The sequence below is a fragment of the Myiozetetes cayanensis genome, unplaced genomic scaffold (genome assembly GCF_022539395.1).
Source record: "Myiozetetes cayanensis isolate MyiCay16 unplaced genomic scaffold, myiCay2020 scf9, whole genome shotgun sequence".
NCBI classification, from domain to species: domain Eukaryota; kingdom Metazoa; phylum Chordata; class Aves; order Passeriformes; family Tyrannidae; genus Myiozetetes; species Myiozetetes cayanensis.
Genome location: NW_026088185.1, coordinates 1,861,253 through 1,888,095, shown reverse-complemented (window position 1 = coordinate 1,888,095; position 26,843 = coordinate 1,861,253). Strand labels below are relative to the sequence as shown.

The 26,843-nt window shown below is 54.0% G+C and overlaps 1 protein-coding gene across 1 annotated transcript; it reads right to left on the bottom strand.

Annotated features, from left to right (window-relative positions):
• Positions 1–2,276: 2,276 nt before the first annotated feature.
• On the bottom strand, positions 2,277–24,987 carry COL6A1 (collagen type VI alpha 1 chain). The gene is made up of 35 exons (XM_050339414.1): positions 24,836–24,987; positions 23,965–24,094; positions 22,186–22,386; positions 21,796–21,955; positions 21,485–21,607; positions 21,368–21,388; positions 21,172–21,192; positions 21,028–21,072; positions 20,648–20,701; positions 19,837–19,881; positions 19,706–19,732; positions 19,397–19,423; positions 19,252–19,296; positions 18,960–19,013; positions 18,341–18,403; positions 17,776–17,838; positions 17,549–17,602; positions 17,431–17,466; positions 17,189–17,251; positions 15,308–15,370; positions 11,949–12,011; positions 11,166–11,228; positions 11,003–11,053; positions 10,883–10,918; positions 10,533–10,595; positions 10,002–10,067; positions 9,687–9,722; positions 9,349–9,385; positions 8,542–8,550; positions 7,626–7,759; positions 6,357–6,466; positions 5,877–6,060; positions 5,507–5,681; positions 5,099–5,128; positions 2,277–4,346 (listed from the first exon to the last, which is right to left on the bottom strand). Exons 1-35 carry the CDS (start codon positions 24,945–24,947, stop codon positions 3,736–3,738), a joined length of 3,075 nt encoding a protein of 1,024 aa, XP_050195371.1. The 5' UTR covers positions 24,948–24,987; the 3' UTR covers positions 2,277–3,735.
• Between the last annotated feature and the right edge of the window lie 1,856 nt (positions 24,988–26,843).

Here is a 26,843-nt window from a genome sequence, read left to right as displayed (position 1 = left end):
AGAGCTGCCCCGTGCTTTGGTGATGCTCCCTCATCCCATGCAACATTATGGGAGGAAATCACTTCCTAAATCCTTTCCCTGGAGAAGGAGGAGGATGATGACAGTGTGTGCTGGGGACAAGGGGATCTTCCTCCACTCTCTTGAGTTTGCTCAGAATGAATTCTGTGTGTCAACCCCACATTTCTGTATTTCTTAATAGGTTACAGTCTTTGCTGCTTGCCCACAAGCTCATGTACTGCACAATTCTTTCTCCATATATATAATATTACTTCTTTCAAGGGGAAAAGCCGTGCAATTAGACAGAATAATGCAAAAGGTAAACTGAAACACACTTGGGAATGAGAGCTAAAGCCAACCCCAAACCCCAGGAGAGTAAGAGGGATTGGAACACTCAGTTATTTGGCCGTCACAGCTACGAGAGGCAAGGCAGTGGACCTCTGCTCCTTGGGATAACAGTAGGCACAAGATAGGCTCTACTTAAATACAGAGCTCAAAATCGCTCCAGATGGTCTGGGTATGCATTTTAGGAGTCCTTTACCACACTGGTAAAGTGGCCTCAGTGATCTCCTTGCCCAGCCATCACCTTCCCATGAAGGGCTGTGAATCAGCGTTGCCTCAAACGAGGAGTTGAGTCAGAGGGAAAGGGAGAAATGTGGCCCGAATTCTGTTGTTGTTACATAAACCCTCTCGCTGAACATCTGGAGAACATCTGAAGTCTAACAAAGCAGGCCCGCAGGCAGAGGCATTTCTGACCTTCCCTGCAATGGAAGCACAAAAATTGAGACTGAAAAGAAGGGGAGTGAACGTAGCTAGAAATGGAAGACAAAATGAGTTCCAGCATACCGGGGTCGACCAAACACCTGACAAGGGCTCCTGCAGTCCTGCCTGAAGGGCGCACAGGAGTGGGGAGAGACAAGGCAACAGTCCTAAACACAAGGTGCTGGACACTGCTGAAAAATTCCTGCTTGCCCCTGTCTTCTGGGAAAGCCAGCTTGCCACCCGGCTCCGGTTAAAATTGTTTCTTCTGGGCAAACTGGAATTTGAACTGAACATTTGGATTGATTTTTTTTTTTTTTTTCTTCTCATGGGGAAAACTGACAAACCTTCCAGAACTGAGGTTTAGAAACAGACACTTTTTGCTGGTTTGGGGGATTTTCTTTTCCTTTCTTCAGGGCATGGTTAAGGGTGGAGAAGGAAGATGAACAGGAGCAGCAAAGATCCCTCCTACCACCTACCTTTTCTAGCAAAGAGCTGTAAATCAACCCAGAGAGATCTTTCCCCAGGTGCCTTTTACATCTCTGTAGTGGACATGGCCCAGCTGGGGTGTGAGAAGGAACAAAAAAAAAAAAAGCTCTTCCCCAAAGAGCTTTCAGGAGCTGCCTTAGGATGTGAAACCAACATTTGGGGAGCGTTGACCTTGGCAAAGCTGGATGAGATGTTTGATGCTGTGAAGTAAGACATGCAGATGTTCCACAGAAATGCCAAGGCAGTGGAAAGAATTCAAAAAGCTTATTTAAAACATGAGAAACACGTACCTGACAGTGATATTTAAGCACCAGGCCACAGGGAGAAAAATGCAAGTTCCTGCCCTCTCCAGGGCCTTTAGTATCCCCTCTGTTTCTCTGCTGCCTTCCCAAGGCCTCTGAACGGGTCTGTTAGGCTTATCTCTCTCCAGAGAGAGAGATAACACAGCTCTCTCTGCAACTCCCTCTGGGCTGCAGAAGGGGGAAAAAAAAAATAATAAATCCAAACCTCTTGAGAAGGCACTTTGCAGCTTCCTAAGCAAAAAATGAGTGTCTGGCTTTCCTGTTACAAATTCATCTGAAAGCACAACTATTCCTACACCTACCTCCAGCACTAGCCCCGTTTCCAGAGCAGCATCCTTACCTGCCCAGTGAAATGAGGTATTAAGGAGAGTTGCTGCACATTAATAAAAAAGCAAATGCAGCTGTGTAGGGTTTGGGTTTTTTTTTTTTTTGCAAACAGAAGCTTTGCAAGCATTTCCCATCCTCTGAGAGCTCAGTGCTCTTCTCCTAAATGTTTATGCACTATTTAATAGATGAGGAGGATTCATAGTGTATTTCAAACCCATGGCATTCAATAAGCAGCCAGACAAGTGATGCAAAGCCAATCGATCTCTTCGCTTCCACCCCTCAGTTTTATGTGAGAAATTCTGCTGGAGTCCTGCCAGCTTCCCAGCAACCTCTGTTTTACCAGGTGACTTTTGGAACATTTGGAGACCTGGAAATTCAAGTCAGACAAACTTCCAATGGGACTGTGGAAAACAATTTATTCGACAAATTTCCAAAGTGGACAATTTTAGTAGAACACAGGCATAAAATAATGCTAACTTGTACAATGGGGTTTCGGATACAGAGTAAAGAGTTTGGGGTGCTGATACCTGGCTATCACTGTTGATTTCTTGGAAGTGCATGAATTCATTGCAAGAGCACCAATGGAAGCACTGAAACAAAATCTCACCTAGCCCCAAAAAAAAACATCTTCAGTGTGGTCCTGGAAACAACTGTGTAAACACCAAGGGCCCACATCACCCACATAAGGGATAGCACCTTTGTCAGAATATCTGTAGGGTGTGAGTCAAAGACCCTGGGAGATGATGGCAGCCTTGACTTTGCTGGGCTGAGGATGAGGCCTTAATTCAATATATAGTGCAGTTAGTGGGTTTCCCTAAGGCCCAGGTGCCTAACTCCTAGGTGGTCCTATAGAAACAGTACTCTCTGAATGCTCTCTGGGAGTCAGTCAGCTTGGCTCTTTTGGGGAGGAAAAAAAAAAAAAAATTAAAAAAAAAAAAATCCCACTAACCGGGCTCAGAGAGATTTTTCCAGAATGGAGCTTGAACCATTACACAAGTCATCAGGTTATTCATGAGGTTCCTGGTTTCACTGTAGAACCATGAGATCATCAGTAAGTGAAGGAGTGCAGTTATGCAGCTTCTTCTGGGGTTTCCCCCTCCCCAGTGGCTGCTGCCCATCTTTCCTTTGGTCAGTGCCAAGCAATGCTCCACCACCCACCTCTATCCCAGCCCTGGGAAGGGAGTGTCCCTTCCTATGGCACTGGAGGCCAGAGATGCTTCTACACAGCTTGGGTAATGCAGTCCAGCCCTCCCCTCCTCCCCAAGCATGGGAGATACGAACCAAACTTGCCAGCTGTGACAACGATCCCCTCTCAAAGCTTGCCAATTGTGAATATTTCACCTGAAGCACAGCATTAGGTTAGGATCACTGTGAGCTGGGCAATGGCTCAACTGATGTATGAAACAGAGAAGGAAATTAACAAGTTAAAAAAAAAAGGTATATGAAAAGAGCATAATAAGCCTCAAGAGACCAGGCCAGTTCTTAGTGGTACAAATTCCTCATCCTGGTTGTTTCTTGACACAGTGGGATGAGGTTGGTATTTGCTTTCTGATGGCTTATTGCTAGGTGTACTTGTGGGGAGGGAGGGAGGGCAGTCACGGGCAGTGAGGGAAGTTAGAGGCTAACAGGGAAGAGACACAGATGATGAAGCAGGGGGAGAAGGAATGGGACTATGTAGAGCCAGGCTGTGGCACTATGGCTATCTGCATAGATGCAAATTCCTCAGGTTGGTCAAAAACACCATTAAATATTTTTTTTTTGGTATTGTTTTGATTTTTAAGTTTTCCCCTTTTTTTTTTTTTTTTTTTTTTTTAGGCGAGACAGAAGATGCTATGGCTTTGGCAGGAACCCACCCACACGCTCAGTCAACAGCTATCTTCCTGGAGACAGTTTGGTAGAAGACCCCCCGCAGCAGGGAGGTGTAGTCGGGCACACGGAAAAGGTGGCGCTCCCCGTAGACCACGTCGTAATCGGCGCTCTTCCCCGTGACCAGGACGCGGATGTTGGGCTCGTTGGCCTGGCTGCCCACGGCCAGCACGTAGATCTCGATGCCGGCCCGCTGGGCCTCCTGCACCGCCCTCTCAATGGCGCCGGCGGTGATCCCCTGGGAGTGCCCGTCGGAAAACACCAGCACCCTCTTCTTGGCCGCAGCGCGGGCGGAGCGCTGGTACATCCGCGTGACGTACTGCAGGGCGGCGTTGACGTCCGTGGCGTCGTTCATGAACTCCATGTTGTCGATGGCCTTGGCGATGACCGTGTAGTTGTGCTGGAACTCGGCTTCCACTCGCTGCTGGCTGCTGCCGCTGTACTGCACCACCGAGACGCGCACCGAGTCGTCGGCGGGCTTGCCGGCCTCCAGGAACCGCCCCGCCAGCCGCTTCACGAACTTCTTGGTGGTCTCGAAGTTCTTGCTTCCCACGCTGGTGGAGCTGTCCACCAGCAGGGTGATGTCCGCCGGGCTGGTGAAGGTGACTGCAAGGGGAAACGTCCAGGGCTCATTACGCCGCGCTCCTGCCTCTTCCACGGAAAGCCGATGAGGTCACTGGCTGTCTCATAGGCTTCCTGCCTTGTCAGACTCGGGAAATCCCTACCCTTGCTAGCCTCGTTTCCCCTACCCCAGTGCTGTCCTACGCTTGTCCTTTTACCCTTTCATTCCTTCTTTTGTTTGGTTTAGGCCAGGCTGCATCCCCAGGTGTTTGTTTGGCTTCGATGATCTAGTGACTCTTGTTTAAATACAGTGGCTCTCCTTGCGTGTCTGGGGAACCACTTCATCTCCCTCGCCTCGCTTCCTTCCATGGAAAGTCTGAGGGCTGTGTGTGCTTCTGACGTGGAGGTGTACTGCATTAAAATCCTCCCTGCACTCACTTTTTAAGCAGCTTTCTCCGATATCCCTGCCATGATTTTTCCTCATTCTCCCATCACTAAATAGCAACTGACCTCATTACCTGCATCCACTAAAGCCTGGGAGGGTTACAGACTGTCACAGCCTCCTCTCTAGGTTTGAGGTGCCAGAGAAGCAATCAGCTAGGCTCTCCTCCAGGTGCTTTGGGCTGGCATGTGTGTGAGAGAGACCCTGAGAGTGCCTGACAGACCTTGCTCACCTCTCCAGACCAGGAGCCTCCCCCATTGCAAGAAGTGTCCAAGCCACGCACCCCCAAAAACTCCCACTTCCCTCACCACAGCACCCACAACGTGTCAGCGTGGCACAAGGCGTCAGTACTCACTTGGGCAGGTGTAGTCAGGACATTTCTTCTCTGTTGAGAAAATTAGAGAGATTAGTGTCACCAACTCAGCCATGAAAACCACTTGTCCCACAGAGCCACAGGAGGGACAGACACTCCCCTTGGTCACTTGTGCAAGGCACTGTGCAAAGGCTATAAACGTGCTTTAAAAATGCTGTGGGACAGACAAGTCCTGCAGCAGGTGAGGACATGGGCCTGACTGCAAAGTGTTTTGAGACTCGAGATGTCCCTGTCCCTTATTTAACTAAATTTGATCTCTTCTCTTCTCTCAACACCTGCTTAAGAGCATGACAGGGGGACGCAAGGGAGGGCATCCTGCATCCCTCACCCCTCGGCTGAGGCAAGCCTCGCTGCCTTCCTCACTGCCCCCAGCCACCACCTTCCACCCACCTTGGCAGACGTACGAGGTGATGTTCTGCAAGAAGGTGTCGTCCAGGAGCTCGGCGTAATTGTCCCTCTGAATGGACAGCCCTGGCCTGGTTGGTCTGCTCAAGCAGGCAATGTCATTCAGGTGATCTGGGTTGGGAGGGTTCCGGAAAATGTCACCTATCCCGAGGGAAACCACCTGCAGGGAAGTTAAGAGTCCATCACTGGATGTGTTTATCACCCAATATATGAGTGCCTGTCACTTTGTGAGAGGGCGCTTCTAGTGACAGCTGTGTCCCCCGCCCTAGCCTAGGGTAGCAAAGGCACAGAGATGCCCAGAGAGCCCTCACATGGTGCACAGCTGCCGTGTGGCAGGTGCCCCCCGTGCCCTTACCGGGGTGACGTCGCACAGGGAGTTGAGCGGGGTGGGGTCCCGCAGCGTGTCCGAGCGCCCGTCCGTGATGACGATGGCGACGCGCTTGTCGGAGGTGAATCTCCGCAGCAGGTTGTCCTTGGTGAACTGCAGGGCTTCCCCAGTGTAGGTTCCCCCAGCTATCCAGTTCAGGTTCTTGACGGCCCTGCAAAGGCAGGCACAAAGTAAGCCTGCAAGCCGTGGGTACTGGAGGAGACAGAACACGTATCGCTGACATGCTTGCGACCAAGGGTGACACCCTGCCTGGAGATTTGGGTGGAAAACCGGCAAGCTCCTTGGCTTCAGGAGCTCCTACAATGCCACCAACCCCTACCTTCCACTAAAGAACATTTAGTACCATCACAGCTGCAGGAGCTGCTGGCCTGCAGATGGAGGATGGGAGGTGAGCAGGTGTCCCCGGATCAGATCCCTGTGTGATGTGCCAGGACCCCACAGACTCACTGTTTGAGCGCCCCGATGTTGTCTATGTTGGCATCCCCCATGGCCACCAGCTCCTGCGTGTTGTCGTGGCTGTACTGCACAACGCCCACACGGGACTCCCCGGCTTCAAACTGTTGGACAAAACAGAAGGCAGTAAGGGTCAGGCACCTCAGGGGACCCCCCAGGCTCAGAATCCTGCTCATGGTCAGTCCTGAATGCCTTCATGCCAGGCTCTGATGCTCCTCCTCTGCTTTATTCCAGGCAGATAGAAACCCAACAGGAGTGGATGCACATGGGGACTAATTTGGTAAGACAGTCAGTGAAACGAGGCCCAAATTTAGGCCTCTTGGCTCAGTGGTCTCAACACAAGCCATGGGACTCTCATGCACATGGCGAGATTCTCGGGCTTGTCCCATGTACAGAGTCAGGAGTTGGACTCTGTGATCCTTGTGGGTCCCTTCCAGCTCTGGAGATTCCATGGTTCTGCGGGAAGATCTGTTTTCAAAACTCCTGGTTTTCCTCCAGCATAGTGGGTTTGCTGCCCAGCTCCAGCCTTTCTGCTTTCTGCCATCCAAAAACCCCATGTATGCCCCACACAAGTGTTCAGCAGCAAGTTGTGGTGTCTTTACAGACTGTGTGCTTTAGATGTGGTGGGTTACACCCTGGGGAAACTCTGGATCCCAATCATCCCTTCGACATCACAGAGGTAAATGAAATTTCCCACACACAGCAGGTTACCAAAGAAGAATTAGGAGAGCAAGCATTTGTGTGTCTCTTTTCAGACTGAAAGGCTCATTACAGGGATGGTATTGCTGGTTTTGGGCTGCAAAGGTCATTTTTTAGTAGTGTGCTTAACTGGTAACCTAAACCCAAGTGTGGGGGGCAAACAAGGGTGCCTAGGGGGCTGGACATCAGAGACTTCCAACACACCTCTACTCCAGACACCTGGAATGCTGGCTGGGACAAGGAAGAGACTGAGACACTGATTGATCAGAGACTGATCAACCTGACTGAATGCTTGATGAGCCATCTGCTCTCTGGGACGTGGACAAATTGTTCCCAGCTACAGCGGGCAGGGTCCCTTTGCCCAGAAACAGTGAGGTGTCTATACTTTGGGACAACAAACTGCTGTCTGATCCCCATCACTTTGTGAATCTGGGAGGAATCAAGACCCACCCACAGCTTGAAGCCAAACCCCGTGGAGGCTTTTTGGAGTGGAGGCATCTCCTCATTTCCCTGCTTGCAGTGTAAAAAAGCGAGCGCACACAAGCCACTCAGTGCAAATCTCACCTTGACCCGCTCGTCCTTGCTCAGGCGGTCGATGACCTTGATGATGAAGTCCTTGGCAATCTGGAAGTTCTGCAGGCCGATGCTCTCCGAGCTGTCCAGCACAAAGAGGAGGTCGACGGGACCACAGGTGCACTCTGCAGCAAAGGCACAGGAGCGGAGGGACACGTTTGGAAGGGAGGCATCCCCACAGGAATCACCCTGCCCGTGCCCTACCCACAGCCTAAAATAATGCAGCAAAATAGCTGCACAGGAGAGAGACTTGGGAGCCAGTTTATGGATTGTTCTATTTGCATTTGCTCCCTTATAATACATATGGCATTTCCAGGCTGTGAGTCCCCTTAAACAACCCAGTAATTCTTCCACAACCCATTTCCTCATAAGCCTTCTCACTTCTTCCATTCACCCAGCCCAGGAGGACAGAGGTGACACTGGTGGGCTGGAGGAGGCTGACTCAGCTTGCTCCCCTCTTTCCCATAGCTGAAGGACACCATGTGCCCTTGGCTTTCCCTTCAAGCTTTTGGACTGAAAATCCCACTTACTGGGACAGCAGCAGGGAAAAAAAACCAGCGCATTCCTCTGCTGACCAGCACAGGATTTGGAAGGAAGAGGGCAGAGCACTGCAGTGTGCTCTGAGTAGACATCCCAACTGAAAAAAGGGTGGAGAAAATCCACCCTGCTGGCACAGGGCACCTTGACAACAGTTTTCCAGTTGAACAACTCAGCCACATCAGCCTCTGAATCCGTGTGGCACCCTCGGGGATTGCTTACCACCCTCCCCTGCCCAGCTCACGCCTGGTCCTCCCTTGTGGGGTCCTTCCTTCCATAGCAGAGGGCAAGGAGCAGGGAAAGGGAGGGGTGCAAGCAAGGAGAAGGACTAGCAAATGTTTGCAGAGCGACTTTGCCAAGTAACACTCACCACAGCAAGCTAGAGGAGAAGGGAGAGAAAGAGAGAACATTAAAATCTCGACAAAGGGGTTTTTCACACCTTCATACAGACTGCAGGTTTGTGTTTCTGCAAACCCAGAGACAACTGGCCTGGCCAATCCAAGCTCGTGGAGCTTTCCCTCCCGTTTGAAGCACCCAGATGCCTTTCCTGTTTCAGGCTGCGATGCCCTGCCCTGGAGCACTGCACGCAGCAGAGCTGTTTCCACGCGTGCTTATGTGTTATTTAAATAAAAATAAAAGCTAAACCCGAAGGGATTAAGTTAGTCACCAGAGTACGGAGCTCAAACTCAGTTCCCCAAGTACCCTGTGTCCTTCCAGCACTTCATTACTGGTCCTGGGCCAGAAACACTCTGCAGCACATGTGTGCTGCTTCTCCCCATGGCAGGACACCCCAAAAGAGATCTGCTTTTCCCAGGGAAAAGTTAGATCCTGATATACAACAATGAAAAAACCCCGAAAAACAAACAAACAAACAAAATTCATAAAATGGGCAACTCGAGGACTTTACACAACTTTGCTCATATTTTCCTTGTACAGAGCCAGTCTACAGCATGTACAAGTGAGACACAGCTGTATGAGCTACTCCAGAGGTGGAGCTGGAGAACCCTGGGTCAAGGGGACCTAACTGTGCCTCATGGAAGGGGAGTGGTGCCCATGGATGGCACTGCCCTGCCTGGGGATGGTCCTTCTTGCTGCAGGAGACAGCGAAATATCAACTGATATTTCCCACTTAGCAAGGCACTGAGCAGGGTGGGAGGAGAGGTACAGGGATACTCACAGCACATCTTCATGATGATGTCCAAGATTTCACATTCCTGAAAACAGAGGAAAAGGAATGTTTGATTAACAGCAAAGGCAATTTCCTGACTGCCCATCACCCCTGATGCGCCCAAAACAAGTCCTGATCTGGAAATGAGTGATGTGCAAGCGGGGCCTGGCTGGTGATGGACTGGCATGGAGGAAATCTGGCCAGTGAGACTTGCTGGGACAGCAATGGGGCACAGCCACCACCAAGCCCAGGAGCAGGAGGCTCCCACAGCAGTGTCCCCCCCTCCCAGGAGCCAGGGGGAGCACAGACCAGCCCAGCAAGCAGCCCCCCAGTCCTGTCCCACTCACATCTGGTCCTGGAGGCCCCACAGGTCCTGGTGGTCCCTGTCAAACAGAAGCACAGGAGAGAGGAGTTACAAGAGCGGTCAAGTCCCACCTGCAGCGTACCCTGCCGATACCTTGCTAAGCAAGGCAGAGCTGGGCAAAGCCTTTTGGCTTCCCAGTTGCTGGCCCCTACACTGGGCTTGAAGCAGGTACATCTGCTTGTTTGCATGAGGCCTCAGTGTCATGGCTCAGTGTTGCCCCCCAAACACCCAGGGCATGGATGGATGGATGGATTGGATGGATGTCATCAGTGCAAACCCTGCCAGGGTCCTTACTTACCGGGAGACCTTCGGGTCCCCTGTAGCCCTTTGCTCCTTTGATGCCCCTGGGGCCAGGGTTTGGGTTCTGGAATGAAAACAAAAACAAACCCCACAAATCTCTGTGTGTGTCGTGGGGCAGCACCTTCCCCTCCAGGTGTCTGATGAGCCCTGTTTCACCACAGAAATGCTATCTGTTATACTGTTGTATCCAACCAAACCAGGAACTGGAAGGGTCAGGATGCACACTGGGAAAATCTCCCTCCATGGGACAGTGGTGCAGCATAGGTACAACCATCAGTGCTACCTGGAAGCATGCAAAGTCTTGCAGAGAGGTTGATGCCCACCTCAGCCTAACAAATCTGGAGGTTTGTCTCCTCTGGGGCACAAAATGAACACCTGGAGAGGGCTCCCCTTGCCACCCCTCAGACACTGCTCAACAGCAAAATGTGAATATTTACAAAGTCTGACCCACCAGTGTAAGAGATCCAGCCCAAAGCTCCTACACTGCTCTCCCAGGGAAAGAGGATTCACCATCACACAGAATACTCACATCATTGCCAGGATCTCCAGCCTCTCCTTCATCACCTTTGAGTCCAACATAGCCTTTTGTTCCCTGAAAAACAACACAGAGGAGACTCCTGCATGGATAGCTGTTGTTAGTGTGGTGAAATCGGTGCTGGCATGTGGTGACCTTGTGAGAGCTGGCTTGGGAGGGGGTGGTGAGCAGTGTAAGGTGTCCCTAGTACCAAATTTCAGGGCTCTTGAAGGAGAGAGAGCTTCTTAGAAGAAAAAGAGGAGCAGGTTGCTTCAGGGAGCCCATTCTACCATGCAGCTGATGGAGAGGCTCTGAGTGCCTAACCAAGGGTAAACTCTGGGTGTGTGAGGAAGGAGCACACTTACATTAATGCCAGGGTCACCTCTGTCTCCTGGCTGCCCCTGGGGATGAAGAAAAGGAAGCACGTTAGGTTGGACAAGGACAAATAGTGGTTTTACAGTTTCAAGGCAGCACAAAAAACTTACTGGGGCACCTATGAATCCAACAGTGCCATTTCCAGGAGGGCCATCCTCTCCCTGGAAAAGAAGGGAGACATAAGGGGGTTAAAGAAAAGCAGACCCCTCAGATAGCATGGCAGCAGGATCCTGCTCTCCTCGGATGGGGTGTCTCCACAGCAGTACCACTCACCCTTTCTCCCATCAGACCGGGTTCTCCAGGCAGCCCAGGTGCTCCAGGCGATCCCTTTGGGCCCTGGAGGGAGCACGAGAAGAAGTCATACATTGCACATCATTTCAGCTAGGAAGATGATGACTTCTGAGGTAACCAGCTACCAGCATGAGCCCATCACAGGAGGTGCTTTGCTTATACAAGAACAATGTGAAGATTTAGATTACATGTGAGGAAGAAGTTCTTTACTCAGAGGTTGGTGAGGCCCTGGCACAGGTTGCCCAGAGAAGCTGATGGCTGCCCCATCCCTGGAATTGTTCAAGGCCAGGGTGGACGGGGCCTGGGAGCAACCTGGGCTGGTGGAAGGTGTCCCTGCCCATCTCTGGAACGAGATGAGCTTTAAGGTGCCTTCCAGCCCAAACTGTTCTATGATTTCTATCAAAGCCAACAGCTGGGCTTGGGATTCAGTTTGCCCCCTGCCCTGGGGATCAAACCTGTGGGGAGATTGAGGTGGCTGCCCCCAGAGGGCATCTTTCCCAGTATTTGGGATGGGAAGCCACAAGGCTTAGGGTGTGGCTATACCCTCTCCAAGAAATGACCTATGGGAGGTGGGGGAAAAGCCAGTCGTGGCCTTAAGGACCCATGGGAAATACCTTGATGGGTCTGCCAGGAACACTGCAGTTTGTACCTACAACAGGTTTCCAATATCCAAGGGCTATGGGAAAAGCCCCCAAGGGCAGCACCTCCTGGTAGTCCCTTCATCCTCCCTCCCCCCAGAAGATGTGGTGATGAAGAAGCACTCACCTCGTTGCCACGAGGGCCATCATCTCCCCTGTAGCCTTTGGGTCCTGGGGGTCCAGGTTCTCCCTAGGGAAACACAGAGAGTTCACTCAGCAGGGGTTTTTCTCTTGGTGCTGCCCCTGCACTGAAGCAGCCGGTGCTTTCATTTCATAACGTGTGTCCGCCCTGTGCCTTGCACCCAGCAGTGAGTCACCTCCACCTCAGCCAGCCCAAGGAAAGAAAGACCCACTCACAGGGATTAACGCTGTGCCTGGCCTTCCCCGTGCCCTCCTGCCTCTCCCCATGCAAAACCCTGTTGAAAGCAGATCCCTGCTGAGCACGAACTGAACCGACAAGCTTTCTGGGACAAGGTGTGACACTGCAGGTCTGGGCTGAGCATGGTATGCTTCCAGTGGTGGCCAAGGCCCCCAAATCCAGCCCTCTCCTCCAATAGATGAGCTGCTGGGAAGAGGACTGGGGAGGATTGATGCTTTCCAGCATCAAAGCACAGCTGGGTTGCACAGTGGCTGTGACAGAGGTCAGTCCTTGGTGCAAGCACATCACCCTGAAGGTGACACAAGCCTCCCCATGTCCTGAGGCTCGGACACATCTGGGGCACGGCCAGGCTGGCAGAGGCCCTGCTGTGGCTCCAGGGAGTTTCTGTCCCCAGGTGGCTGCAGAGCTCTGGCAGAGGGTGCTGGAACAGAGCAAAGCTGTCGCTCTGCCACATCCCATCTGAGCAGTGGGCGCTCGCTCCGTCAGCTGCAGGGCTGACCAGAGGCAGCAAGAGAAGAGAGGGGGCAGGAGGAGGGTTCTTTTTCTCCACAGATGTCCAAGGTTGCTCCTCCACCTTCTGCTTGGTGCTGACAGCCCTCTGTGGGGTTTGCTTTTCTGGAGGCTGGTAACGAGGGTGGGCATTTATCAGGTAAGGAGGCTCTTGCCCATTGGTCCAAGTGTTCAAGTGAGGCGGCATTTCCCACGGAGATGGGTGCACAGCTGTCCCCCAGGCAATGGAGAGCACGGAGGTAGGCAGGGAGCTGGTGCCAAACACCCACACACACGCTGTACCCACCCTTCTTCCAAGGAAAGGTGGTGAAAAAGGCTTAAAATCGCGCAGAGCAGAGCACTGAACTGCTCCGAGGCATGTGACCTTATTTCTGCACCAAGGCCCAGAAGAGAGAAATCTTGGAAGGAGGGACGGGAACTTGTGATCCCTCGCACCAGCCAAGGCTGGAGCCGCTGCACCCTTGGCTCGCACTGGCCATGCTTGTCCTCGCTGCAGCAGCACACAGCACGAATCTCTCGTGGCCCTGGAAGAGTTCACGATGATGAACGCGGGGTTTTGGACGAGGGAATCTTTGTCTGCTACTTTTCTGGGTGCGACAAGAACCACAGGAGGGACAGGCACCGTGGCCAGAAGGAGAGAGAAGGGCCACCAAACCTGTCCATAAGGATCAGGGAAAGAGCATGCTGGCCTTTAGCTTCCCTCAGATAGAAACAGGATGAAAGGGAGTCACAGATTAGCGGGAGCCCTTTCCCCCGGCCAAGACAAATACGCTCCAAGATCCAGAGCTTGCAGATAACACGGCTTGAAAAACACTCGTGTTTGCCAAAGTCCTACTCTTACCCAAGCCCAATTATGCATTTCTTTTTAATTTTGAAAAAAATTTTTTCCTCGGCTTATGGAAAAAAATCATCCTCGCTTTGCAACTACTTTTCAAGTTTCCCTGGAGTGGTGGAGGCACTGAGGCAGCTGCTGGTCTGGGAAGGCACTGGAGCTGCTTTTGTAATGCTTCTCTCTCTCTGACAGGGGTTTGACTCGAGTTCTGTGGTGGGGAGGGAAAACTGGTGTCCCACAGGCTCAGAGACAGCAGGGAGATGGTTCTTTCTCCTCTTCCTCCCCAACCATGAGGGCTGAGTGGAAGAAGAATCTATCCCTGCCTGGCTCCCCACCATGCTTGCATCAACTTTCTGTCTTCTGCACGGTCTTTCTCCTGCCTTCAACCTGGAATGAGCCTTCTACCACATGGAGAGCAGCTCCAGCTCCAGCCTCCTTTGCTGGTGTTACCTGCAGTGCAGCTTCAATACACACACATCCAAAGAGCTGCCCTCCCAGCAGGGCCACCTCCCAAAACAACACCTCAGCTGGATGCTGCCACATGCTCTTTGTTTGTGGCAGGAGCTCAGCTCCGCTACAGGATCTGGACAACAGGACATTTGGACAATATCAGGATGGCAGGAGTTGGACAATCCTCCTGTGTGGATGTGGTGCTCCTCACCAGCACGAGACAGGCTCAAGGGAAGCCCAGCTCCAGGCAAGCACAACCCTGGCACAAGCACAGCCTCTCCCCTGCTCTAAGGGTCACCCATGCTGGGGATAATGTGAATGCAACAGCCACCTCTTCATGCCTGTCCTGCACTCTGGATGTCTTCCAAGGGCTCTTCAACACTTGGCTGACCATAAAGGAGCTCAAAAGCTGCCTCATCTTTGTCTGCTCACTGGTCTCCGTGCTTCACATCTCACAGAAGTCCTGCTCCAGCAGTGTGGGAAAGTTTATCTCAATACATCCCTGTATCTGGGGATCCATCAGAACTCTAATGGTATGGGTAAGAAGGGGAGTTGTCCCACAGAGCCCCTCCAAGGGTGATGTCAAAGCATGCTTGCTCAGGTGCAAAGACCCTGTGGGCCATTCCAATCTGTGCTACTGACCCAGCAACACCTCCAGACCCAAAGCTATCACCTGAGTACACCCTTGGGAAGCAAAAAGCCTTTAACTGTGCAGGGGACAGAAGCCTCCCTCAGGCTGGAGGCAGCCAGCTCTGCTCTCCAGAGAGCCCGTGGGGTCTGAGATCTGCTCCCTGAGGACAAGCAGCCCCCAGAGCAGGAGGGCCCCACCTTGCAGCAGGCAGGCTTGAGGAACGCTGGCTTTGGGAGAGGTTGTCTCTGCAGAGGCCAAGGGTGTCAGGGACACCGCTGGGGCCACGTCAGGATATCCTCACCGACACAAGATGTCTCATTGACTCCCCTGACTGAGGTGAGCAGCTTCTGGCCCCAGGCCTGAACATTTTGTGCGTTGCTGCGGCTTGCACTTGCCAGTTTCCAGTTCTGTCATATGTGTTGACATCTGTTTCCATGGAATCGGAAAACGCTGCGAGGGTTGCTCTGCCCACAGCCCAGCCACTAAGCCTCCATTTTTTTTAAGCCCTGCTCACATCCTGGGTTCTTGTAGAAATTCCTGCCCCTCTTCAACAGCTTTGCTTCCTGGTCTGGAAGGTGCTGAGAAGTCACTCCAAGATGCTGTGGCGTCAGTTAAACCCCCCTCTACCCCACTCCCCACTGTCCAAACCACTTCCACCTGGGAGCCAGAAGCACAAGCTCTTACCTGGTCGCCCGGTGGTCCGAGGGGTCCTTCTCGCCCTTGGTCACCAGGTGGTCCAGGCTCTCCCTGGAAACGCACAGAGAGGGCATAAGAAACAAAAAGAGGGACAGATGGAGGGTACAAAGGGACCTGTGTGCAATGGGGAGCAGCACCAATAGCCGGATGGAACTGCAGTCATCCAAACAGGGAGGGTTTTGAGACAGACTGGGGAGCTGAGTAGGAAACTATCAGAGATGTGTGGAGATAAAGACAGGCTTGTCTTTATTCAAGACACCTTGAATCCAAGAAGGTAGCCCTAAGAGGAAGACCTCCTGAAGCTTTCCTCTAGGTGACATGTTTCAGCCCATTTTGTGCCAAAAAAAAAAAAAAAAAAAAAAAAAGTAAATGTTTGGGGAGATTCACCTTCCAAGCCTTCTGCAGATATACAGACCTAGTCCTGGACTCAATGCAATGACCCAACTACGGCTGCTCCTCTGCTCTTCCTGCCCTAGGAAATCTCATGCAGAGGAGCCTCCAGGATAGCAGCATCCTTCCTCCACCCCCATTTCCTCCAGCCTGCCATACCTGAGGAGCCAAGGTGATTCCTAAGGGAACGAGCCAGCAGATGGACACCCTCACCTCTCATTACCAATGTTCTCTCCTCTGCTAACACTCAGCACCCTGAGCCAGGCTAGGCCTGCCAGAGCTGCATCCCAAAAGGGTAGCGTGTCTGCCAGACCCAGGCTGACCCTGCAGCAGCTTCCCCACCCAGACCCACGGCCAGGAGCGAGCAAGTCCGGCAGGCAGAGGAGAGGGAACTTTGAGGGGAGCAGCTGAAAGCCTGCTGACCTAAAGCTGTTGTTTGCAACCTAGAAGCCTCCAGATGGACAAGCCAAAACAGCAAATACAAAACACAACTTCCAAAAGGCCCCGAGACGTTTCTGGCGAGGTTACCGCAGCCTCGTGCTTGGACTGAGACTTGGAAGGAAACGGCCCATCGTCTGCTGAACAATTTAATTCCAGGACGCTGGCGTGCCTTCGTGTCCTGTGCACATCTGCCCTGCACACCCTGGGCGGCAGCACTGCTGCTCCCCAGGCAGTAAACAGGAAGGAGGAGGCTTGCCAGAAGCCCCTTGCCAGAGCTGCCCCCTCCCCAAGGCAAATCCTGTCTCCCCCTCCAAGCTGGTGGTGGTGGTGGTGGGTCCTCACTGCCCTCACTGCAGGGACAGGGGATGAGTGGTGTGATGGTGGTTGCCCAGCAGTGGGAATATATTAGATGCTGCTGTGGGATGCCCTGGCTCCCAACCATCCCCCAGCCCTGCACAGCAGCACCCCTCGTCCCTCCCTGTGGCACGTCTGTCGCCTGCCACATGTTTATCCTGGCCTGCTGATGGCTCTTGCCTGTCCCTCCCACACTCACCCTCGCTGACTCACCCCTGGCAGGCAGGAAAAATACTTTCCTAGTGACTCCCACCCAGAAAGGGGAGGGAAGAGCGTTCCCCCTTCCACCCACACCCACTCACTCGCTCTGCCCTGCTGCTGATGGTACCTGTGCCCTCTCACCCAGCTCCTGAGCACCTGGAGGAGGCACCTTGTCTCTTTCCTCTCCATCAACTGGTTTTCCAGCTGTGAGGAAGGAACTGGCCACTGTTCACCTGCTCTTGGCTTGCTGGGCATGCTCTCCTCTGGATTTTGGCTGTTTGGAGACTAGCTGTCAGTGTAAAGGGGCAATTGCTGGGGGACAACGACAGATCCCTCCTGAGCTGGCAGGAAAGGCACTGAGCTTGCCTGTTGGCCCACAGGCTGGTGCAGTTAGCCCCTGGTCACCTATTTCCAAGCCCCTGGCTTCCAAGCATCCCCCTGTTTGCAAGCAGATGCTGAAATCTGCCCTGAGGGCACAGTTACCGGCTCTCCTCTCGGCCCGCGGTCACCCGGCGAGCCCGGTGCTCCTCCTTCTCCGTTGCTGCCCTGCAAAGACATGGTTGGGATCACAGAATCAGGATCTGCTCCCAGCAGGAGCAGATCCCTCCCCCTCACTGCCCACCTCTGAGTGGGGCTCTCCCCCAGCCCCCACTCCTCCTCTTCTAGAGGGTACCAGCCCCTGTCCGTGCCCTGGTGGGGTGCCTGGCAGAGGTGCCCTCGCTTACCCGCTCTCCAGGAGGACCATCTGCACCCGGAGCACCCTGTGGAGAAGCAAGAGGGGTGGGTCAGGCAGTGGGGATGGCCAGCAATCCCACACAGGGGCATCCCAGGTAGAGGACTCACCTCATCACCAGTCTCTCCTACGGGCCCAGGCTCACCTTGGTTTCCTCTAGCGCCCTGCGTGAGCAAGGCACAGGGGTGAAAATGAGAAGTCAAGTTTTGGAGCAAAAACCCCTTCATGTTTGCAGAGCCTTGGGCAAGCTCTGCCTCAAAGCCCAGGTTGAAGCAGGGGAACTCTCCCCTCTCGCAGAGAGCAGGGGATGTTCACACACGGGCACTCCTTCACCCACCTTCTCTCCAGGGCTGCCGGGAATCCCCTGCCGGCCAGGTTTTCCGTCATTCCCAGGCTCCCCCTTCATAAGGACACAAGGTACCATCAAGACTGCATCCAGAACCCAGTGGTGGATCATGGCTCCCAGAGCACAGAGACTGTCAGGAGCCCCAGTGCACCCCAAGCCTCTTTCAGGGCTGTGGTCTTCCCCCATGCCAAGTAGATCCCACTCTACTCCACTCCTAGTGAGAGCCACCTTTTCACAGCAGCCCCCCAATAACTCAGGGATGCTCATTCCAGGCCTGTGGGCACCTACTAACACTTGGGCACACTGTGGATGGTGGGGGACATCCTCTAGAATAAAGCCAGGTTGGATGGGGCGTGGAGCATCCTGGTCTAGGGGATGGCATCCCTGCCCGTGGCAGGAGGTGGAACGAGGTGGGCTTTAAGGTCCCTTCCCACCCAAACCACTCTGATTCTGTGATAGGCTCGCCCCAAGTAGTGCAAGGAATTGCCACCCTCTCCCTCTTGGAGAAGAGGGATCTCAGCACCTTTCCTGCAAGAGGCTGGGCAGAGCAACTCACCTTTCCTCCCTTGGGTCCGTAAGCACCAGGATCTCCCTTTGGTCCAGGTGGGCCTTGGGCTCCCTGTTGAAATTAAAGGCAGAATCACTGAAACCCAAGCTGGTGACGCTATCTGTAGGAAACTGGACACAGACTGAGCATCCCAGCAGCCCAGCACACAGCTCCCTGCTGGGATGGTCGGGAGGGACGTGACACCACGGAGCCACGCAAGCAACACTGAACCCACATTGCTGAAACGCTTCTGAAGCTCAGAGCAAAAGGGCAGAAAAGGTGGCTGTTGGGCTGCTGTGCCTGGATCACAGCGACACTGCTGCCACCATGAATGTATCACCCTGGGAGCATGGAAAAAACCCCAGCAAAACAGTAGAAATGCAATGTCAGAATAATGTTTTCTAGAGCAGCATCCAAGGCAGCCCCACGCAGTGTGGACGGTTTCCAGGCAAGGACAAGGCAGACTGCCCTGGGGACATCCCCAAGGTGCCAGGTGTGGTATCCCAGCATTCCATATGTCCAAGAAACTCCCTCCCACAGCTCCCCATCTTGGGGGGCTCCCCATTTCCACACAGCATCACGGACTACCCGCTCACTTGCATGCAAGGGGCACCCAAAGGGTACGTACGTCGAATCCAGGTGAGCCTTTGCATCCAGGTAACCCAGGGTATCCAGCTTCACCCTGTCAGGCAGACACAGCAGGGGTCTCCAATGAGTGGCACCCATGGGAAGGTGCCATTCATCATTCCAGACCCCTACAAAGGACATCCCAGCCCTGTCCCTGGCTGGTGGGTGGATGGCTCTGCGGGGAGGGAGCTCCACTGCCCCACCAGCTTCATTCTTGGATCCCACAGTGGTTTTGGAGGGGCAAAAGCCAGGGTTCCTCAGGCCTAGCAAAGCACCCCAAAGCAGAGATTTACCTTCATGCCATCGATGCCATCGATTCCACGCCGGCCTTTTTCACCCTGAAACAGAGAAAAAGGATCATGAAGTGATTCCCAAAAAGACGCTTCTCGTTCCAGACATCAGCCAGAGGGAATAAATGGTGCAAAAGCAGAGGCTGACCTTGGCTCCTTTGGCTCCTCTTGAGCCCTGCAAAGGGAAGGAGAGAGATGTCAGACCCCCATGCAGAGCAGATCCCCCCACCACACTGCAGCCCCCACACCATCTCAGTCCCAGGGTGCAGGCATTCACCACGCCTCTGCACACCACTAGATCCCACTGGATCCCTGCTCCTGGCTCAGGCAGTGCTGGCAGGAGACATGCAACTGAGGGCACATACCAGACCCCAACACCATCCAGCTGCAGGGGTAGCCCGGGATGACCGAGCCGGGGGACACAGGGATCTCCCCCAAACATCCCTGCTGCCCTCACCTTTTCTCCTCGGCTTCCTTTGTCACCCTAGAGAGGAAAGGAGAGAGGGGAAATGGGAGAATGAAAACACTTGCAGCTGAAAGCCTGTGGCCCACCGAAGAACCATGGCTGTCACCCTCAGCCCCACATACCTTCATTCCTTGGTAGCCAACAGGTCCCATGTCCCCTGGCCTGCCCTGGAGGACACAAACACAGTGTTACAGAGGCAGACAAGGCCACTACCATGGCAGAGTGTCCCTCCCAGACTCTTGATGTGGGGCTCATGCCCAACTACCACATTGTTCCACAGGAGGCTCTCCCATAACTCTGCTCCTCGTTTTCCTGGTCTGGGAGCGTGGGATCATTCTGAAGGGCCAAGGCCTTCACCTCCACCATCTCCAGCCCTTCCAAGGGGTGAGGAAGGCTGGGTGCTTGGGGACACATGATTTGGGATGAAAGGGAAGGGCAGAAAACCCTTGGGAAGGAAAAATGCATGGCATGGGGTTTGCAAGCCGGGCACAGGTAAGGTGGGTAACTGCAAGCACATGTGTGTGTGGGAGAAATGTGCCTCCCAAAAATAAAGTGTGCCCAGTAAAGGAATAAAAAAAGAAAAAAAAAAAAGGGAGGAGAAGGGAAATAGTACCCTCATGCTTTTAGGTTGTTATTTACCAAAGGTTTCCCTGTAACACTGCTGTGCTTGTTGTGTCAGAGGATGCAGGAGGGAGCCCAGAGTCCAGCCCTGGGCTGGCATACATGAGTCAGAGACAAGTCCTCCAGGAGGGATGGCTATTTTGGGTGAGGAACAAGGAAGCCTTGTAGCAAGAGGAGGAGCCACCCCAGTGCACGCCATGACTACCCCATGGAAACAGGGTGATGCTGGTGAGGATGTGCCCGAGAGGTCTGGCCGCAGGCAGCCAAAACACAGCCCCTGCACAGAGTCACCAGGGCTGGTCCTTCACTTACTGGGCTTCCAGCTTCTCCTTTCTGGCCAGGAAGGCCTGGTTTTCCTCTTTCTCCCTGCAATACAGGACAGAAATACAGTTAGCTCATCATCCCCAGGAACAGGACAGGGACCTGTTGAAAGGAGAGCAGGGAGGATGGAAGCAGCAATGCCCCGTGGATGTGGGGACCAGATGATGCTGGCCACATGGGAATGGTGGAGGTCCTCATCTACTTCTCCATGGGGCAGTGGTGGGACGCCGAGGATCCACGCCCCACAGGTGATCTTAGAGGTCTTTTCCAATCTTAATGACTCTAAGATAATGATTCTAAGTCTCTGAGTATCCCCAATGAGCCCATCCCACTGCCCAGGTCGCACAGCACAGCTACAGCCAGTCCCTCACCTCATGGCCTGGGTCACCAGGAGGTCCGGGGGGTCCTCGAGGAGGCTGCAGGAGAGAGGAATGGGTTAGACCAGACACCGAGGCACAGCCTGGCACCACAGGGATGCGAGGGAAGGGAACAGGGGTCTCAAAGGTCCGACTCACCTGGCACTCGAAGGAGCAGCACTGCCCAGAGGGAAGGAGAAAACAGCATTAGAGCAGTGGGAAGCAGCAGGGTCAGACCTCACCCTGCTCAGTGGGGGGCTCCCCTGGCTGGCAGGAATTGCCTCAGGGCAGGGCTGTGCCACTGAGCCCCCCTTGACCCACGGGGGACAGGCTCAGGGGCAGGGGGGACACTCACCGATTGCTCCGTGTTAAGTTTCTGCAAGACAAGAAATCAAAGAGAGGGGTGTTTGAGAGGGACAGGTGAGCCTCGGGACGGGATGGGCGTGGGGAGGGGAGGTCAGGCAGTGCTCACAATCATGTCGATGATGGTGTTGATGGTTTCCTCCACATCAAGCTCCCGGGTGGGCTTCAGGCTGGTGGCGGTGAAATTGCGGCGGTAGGCGTGGTCCGTGGCAATGATGTTGAGCCGCTGGTCCTACGGTCGGGGTGGGGAGGGGAGAGTGAGACCTGTGGGCACCTGTGCAGGGTCCGTGCCTAGAGATCACCCTAGGGACCCTCACTCTCCCTTCAGAGTGCCCCTCAGGGCCGCCTCCACCCCAGCAAGGGGTCTGGTGGTCCCACTTGGGACCCCTGCAGGGAGCATCCCTGCCGCGTGGTCCCTACCAGGTGATTGGGGGAGATGGCAACAGAGAACACTTTGATCCCCAGGTGTTTGGCTTCGTTGGCAGCATCATCCAGGCCTCCACAGGGCTCCTTGTAACCTTCCAAGGGATGTCCATCAGTCACCACAATCAGGTATTTATTCTCCTTGTGATGGGAACCGCTGAAAGGGTTTAAACACGGGATTTAACGTTGCAAGGATTTTGCTGGGGGGGAGGAGTGGTTTGGGCACCTCGGGGTGCCCACCCCAGGGATGTGGTCAGGGCAAAGCAGGAGCACTGCCCCACCTCTGCCCACTCCACGCCTGGGTGACCTCTTTTCCCAGCCTGGGGACAGCTCTGTGCCAACACACAGGCACATCCTCACCCAGGAGCTCTCAGCTTGCCGCCTTACCCGATGAGCAGCTCCTCGATGCCCCTCTTTATGGCGCAGTCGGTGTAGGTGCCCTTCCCGATGTAGTTGACGGCCGAGACGCGGTTCTTCAGCTCGCTCTGGCCGCTGGGCATCGGGGTCAGGCTCTTGATGAGCACGACCTCGTCGCTGTAGTGCAGAGCCCCCGCGTTCCACACCAGGTTGCGGTCACAGCGGTAATACCTGCGCGGGCACAGCAGGACAGGCACTGCAGCACCTCCACCCAGATCCACCACCAAGATCCACCTCATTTGCAATGCCATGGAACATGAAAACCCTCTGCGAAACAGGGATTTTCCAGGGCTCCCTGCTTTGCAGCAGAGCAGGGACAAGCCTGCCACGCAAATCACAGCGAGGGACCAGGGGGTGGAAGGGCAAAGTGATGCAGCTGGTGGGCATCTGCAAGGATCAAACAGCTCGGCAGAGAGCCTTCTGGAAGAGGTGCCAGGCTGCAGCAGTTGCAGCTGAGCAGATGCTGAACCAGACAGGCAGGTGAGAGTGCAAGGCAGGTAACCATTGAAACACTCCACACAGAGGTTTTCTGCTGCTAGGTGTGTTGAAATCAGAGAGGAATGCCTCCCTGTGAAGGATGCTGTGATCCAGAGAAGGATGAGTGTGAGGTGTTGAAGCCCTGCCCTGTGCACTAGCACATCCAGCACCTGTGACTCTTTGGGACAGAGGCACCACCTGTGCTTTGGTCACTGCCCCACAAATGGTGTTTTCAGGATTTGGGGGCCAATCCCAAAGGGGTGGTGATGCACGTCTCCCTTCTTTCTGCTCATCTTCTTTCTGCCCAGCAGGACACCTTTCCTTTCCCAAAGCCACCTGAACCTTGTCCATTGCTGTTCCCTCCATCCCACTGCTGCCAGTTGCCTCTGGATTGAGCCCAGAGCCTCGCTTAGGGGAGAGTGCTGCACTGAGGGAGGCCTGGCAGGTTGTTCCCAAGCTCAGGGCTCCTGGTCACTCAAAGCCTTGTGATGGAGCTCTGCTGCCTGGGCAATGGTCTGATGAGCTGATAACCTGATAATCCCCTCCTACCCATCCTGAGATGGGGCACTGCCCCTCCAGCTGGTGCAGCAATGGAACATCCCCATGGTGCCCCTCTGGGCACCAGCACACATCTCCTGCTGTCCCAAGGAGCTCAGGAAGACCCATGTGCCCCCAGGACTTGCAGTGCTCCTGTGCATCCCTGGATCTCCTGCCATCAGGCAAGCCCAGCATCACCCCCTGTGGGATCTGAGAGCTTTGGTGCTCTTGGGCATCTCTGCGTGTCCTCCCCTTGGGAAAGCCAGGGGCAGACATGGGTTGGAGGCTGCAGGGGCAGGTGGCAGATAAAGGGCTGGGCAATGGGGTGGATAAAGGGCATCCAAAGCTGGGTGTCATGGGGTACACCAGTTGCAAGGGAGGGTTTGCTCTGTGGGGTGCTCTTGGCTGCTGGGTTTAGAACACCAGAGGTGCTCTGCTGCCACCCAAGCATCTGGGTTGTTTTGGGCCTGAGCACAGGCATCAGCCTTGCTTTGGCACTGCAGAATCACCACACAGCCAGCCAGAGGTGGTGGGGCTGGGATGCCATGTCTGCCACTCCAGGAATTCCTTTCTTTCCTGAGGATGGGCGCAGGCAGCCCTGCTCGAGCCACACTGCTGCCCTCAGCACAGACAGGGCAAGAAGAGGACAGCTGAGGACTGGGAGAGGGAGGAGAGGCTCCCATCTACCTCTCCAGCATCCCCTACTTTCCTCCCATTAACCCCTGGGAGATGTACCTCTTGGTCAGCTTATCAATGAACCGGTTGGTGAAATCTTTCACTTGGGTAACCAGGTCCCCAAAGGGCTTCACCCTCAGGGCGACGCTCTCTGAGGTGTCCAGGACAAAGAACAGGTCCACAGGGCAGTCTGGAAAGAAGTGGAGAGGCAGGAATTGGCCGATGGTCCTGCTGCGTCACCTCCCCTGTCCCGTCCCAGGCTTTCTGCACAGCCCACACAGCTTTCCTCCGAGCAGGCTCCCAGAGTCTGGACTTAGGGGAAAGCTTTCACATCCTGACTCCCTTGGCATTGAGGGCAAGCAAGATTACATTTTCAGAAAACATCAGTTGGTGGCATTAAACCCTTTCCTATACTGCCTTCCACATTTCCATTCAAGGGAAATCTTTGCAAGTCCTGTACTACTTATTATAAAAAATAACATGCAGCTGCAAGAACCACTTAAATAAAAATCAAACCAAGACATTTTAGCAATTCATGCAATGAGAAACCAACAATTTTTTGACACATCCTGTCAAATATATGATTTTAGGAAAGAGCAATAACAAAACTGTTCCTTAACAGCCAGTGTCAAACCCAGAATAGTTCAGAAAGCTGAACTGCTATCAGCTGTTATCCCCCATCTCCTGCATCCCAGTGCTACTGGTAACTCCCAGCCAGACAGAGCCGAGGAAAGAGAGCCCAAAAATCATGAAAAGTGAGTGAGTCCTGCAGATCCTTCCTAACCCACTGCTCTCCTCAGCGAGCCGAAACCTCCCCACAGATCTGCGGTGCGTTCAGCAGCGGAGGCATCTGCTCGGCAGGGGAGCAGCAGTCAGGCTTCTCTGCTGGTCCCGTGAAGAAAAACCACCCTGGAAAGCATCCCAGGCTTACCTTCTGCGCTGGAGACTCGGGTGGAGATTTCTGGGCGCTGCTGAGCGTACGAGCCCCCCCCCAGGAAGCCGGCCGGGAGCAGCAGAGCGAGTAGAAAGTCTTGCAGCCTCATGTCGCCTCGTTCAGATTACCATTGAGCTGCATCCAAGGGGAAAAAAAGCAGGGAAGGGAGAACCCAGCAGCCGAGAGAGAGGCCACAGTCCGGAGGCGGGAGTCGCTGAAGATGGTTTTTTTTTTTACCGCTTTCCCCTTGGTTTCTGTGGGAGGAAGAGCAGGCAGGAGGGTAAGGGTGAGGAGGAGACTTCTCCAGCCTGAGGACGGAGGGAGGGATCAAGGGCTGTCAGCTGTGAGTCAGAACCTAAGGAAGCATTTCTCCTTACCCTTTTTGTGGATGTCACTGTACCTGCGAGAGCAGCCTGGCCGCCAGTGCCTGGGACCTGTGCAAGGCTCACGCAGGGAGCTCTGGTGCAGTCAGTGCCCAGCCTCAGCATCCTCCCCGTGTTCAGCTGCTCGCTGGGGCAGGGGGGCTTGGGGTACCTCCTCTCAGCTCCTGGGCCAAGAAAGCTGGGACAGGGGGTCAGGCATTCCCACTGCATCCCAACCTGCATGAGAGCTGGTCTGTGTTGTCCCAGGGGAGTCCCCACCACATGGCAGAGCTGGAGCTGTCCCGAGGCCACACAGGGATTTGGGGCACCACAGAGGCACCGCATTTTTGGAGGAGCGCTTTCTTCCCCGAGTTTCAGGGTTTTCTGCTCCAACCCAGTCAGGAACATGAGAAGCAAGCTGAGAAGAAACCCGCAGGGACACCCCAGACTGGGAACAACCCTTCTCCCCAGGCCCACGCTCGGGTCAGGGAGAGGGGACAGGGTCAAAGCCATCAAGTTTATGAGGTAGAAGTAGGAGCACAAGTCCTTAGGGAGACCCATAAATGAGCATCTTCCCATTCTGTAAGAAGGCAGAAGAGGCTGAGGACCTGCAGTAGTGGGGAACTGGACCCCCACAGCAAGGCATCCCAAGGTGGTATTGACTATTTGCTCTTCGCAGCCAGAACTGAAGACAAGTGCCAGGTCCTGCCAAACCCCTCATCACAGCAGCAGCAGTAATCGCTAGGGGAGGGTAGAGGTGAAATACCTGAGGGTTGACCCTGATTTCAAGCTTTTCACAGCTGCAGCTGCGAAACCTGCTCCCAAAAGCACAGGAAGGGGACCAAAAGCTGTCATTAAATCAAAAGCTGATGGGTTCTGGAAGGATTGTTCTAAAGGGCAGAGAGACAACAGTCAGAACAAATGGTTTGCACCTGAGCTGATAGCGTGAAGGCAGCAGGAGATCTGCCACATGCAGGGCTGGCTGCCACCTCTGCCACCCTAACTGTCACCCACAACTGCTCTGACAGCACCTTTGTGTGGATGAGCAAGAGGAAACATCGCAGGCTTGGCCGTCGGATGCGTCTCAAGTTGAGAGAACAAAAAAGAACCCAGCAGCCCCATGGGTTGCAAGTTGCAATAGAGGAGGATCTTGTCCACACTACTGAGACAGATGCATCAAATAAAACAACTCCTGGGATAAACAACATCCAAAATCAGTGGGAAATAACCTGCAGACTGTGCTGAACTGAAACCTCGTGAACCCAAAAAAACAGGCGCCGTTTTTCACTCCAACGCAAATTTGGGTGCAGCTGTGGGAGATGATATTAAAGCAAAGAGAACAAACTGGTGGTCTCAAGGAGGGGCAGGATGACTCCTGAGCACCCCTGCAACCTGTCCCCACAGCTTCTCTAGGGCTCTGGCTGAGGGGCAGCCAGAAAAACAGGGCAGCTCCGTGGAGCTGGTTGGGCAGAATTGCTGAGGGTGGGAAGAGACACTCGGGCCACAGAAAAGAGCAAGGGGTTGGTTGTGCTGAGGAAGTCAAAAAGCTTCAGTATGAGTGTGAACCTGGCTGGTGCAACAAACCACCCAGGCACTGAGGTGAGTGGGCTTTGCTGAGCTGCACAGGTGGCACCAGGAGGTGT

Bases quoted from the DNA above. Each gene is read 5' to 3' on its own strand.
- COL6A1 (XM_050339414.1), bottom strand. From the start codon at position 24,947: ATGAGGCTGCAAGACTTTCTACTCGCTCTGCTGCTCCCGGCCGGCTTC. The intron at 21,956-22,185 runs GTAAGGCGGCAA...AAACCCTTTCAG, and splicing joins ATCGAGGAGCTGCTCATCGG to CGGTTCCCATCACAAGGAGA. The intron at 17,603-17,775 runs GTGGGTGAAGGA...TTGCTCACGCAG, and splicing joins CCGGCAGCCCTGGAGAGAAG to GGCGCTAGAGGAAACCAAGG.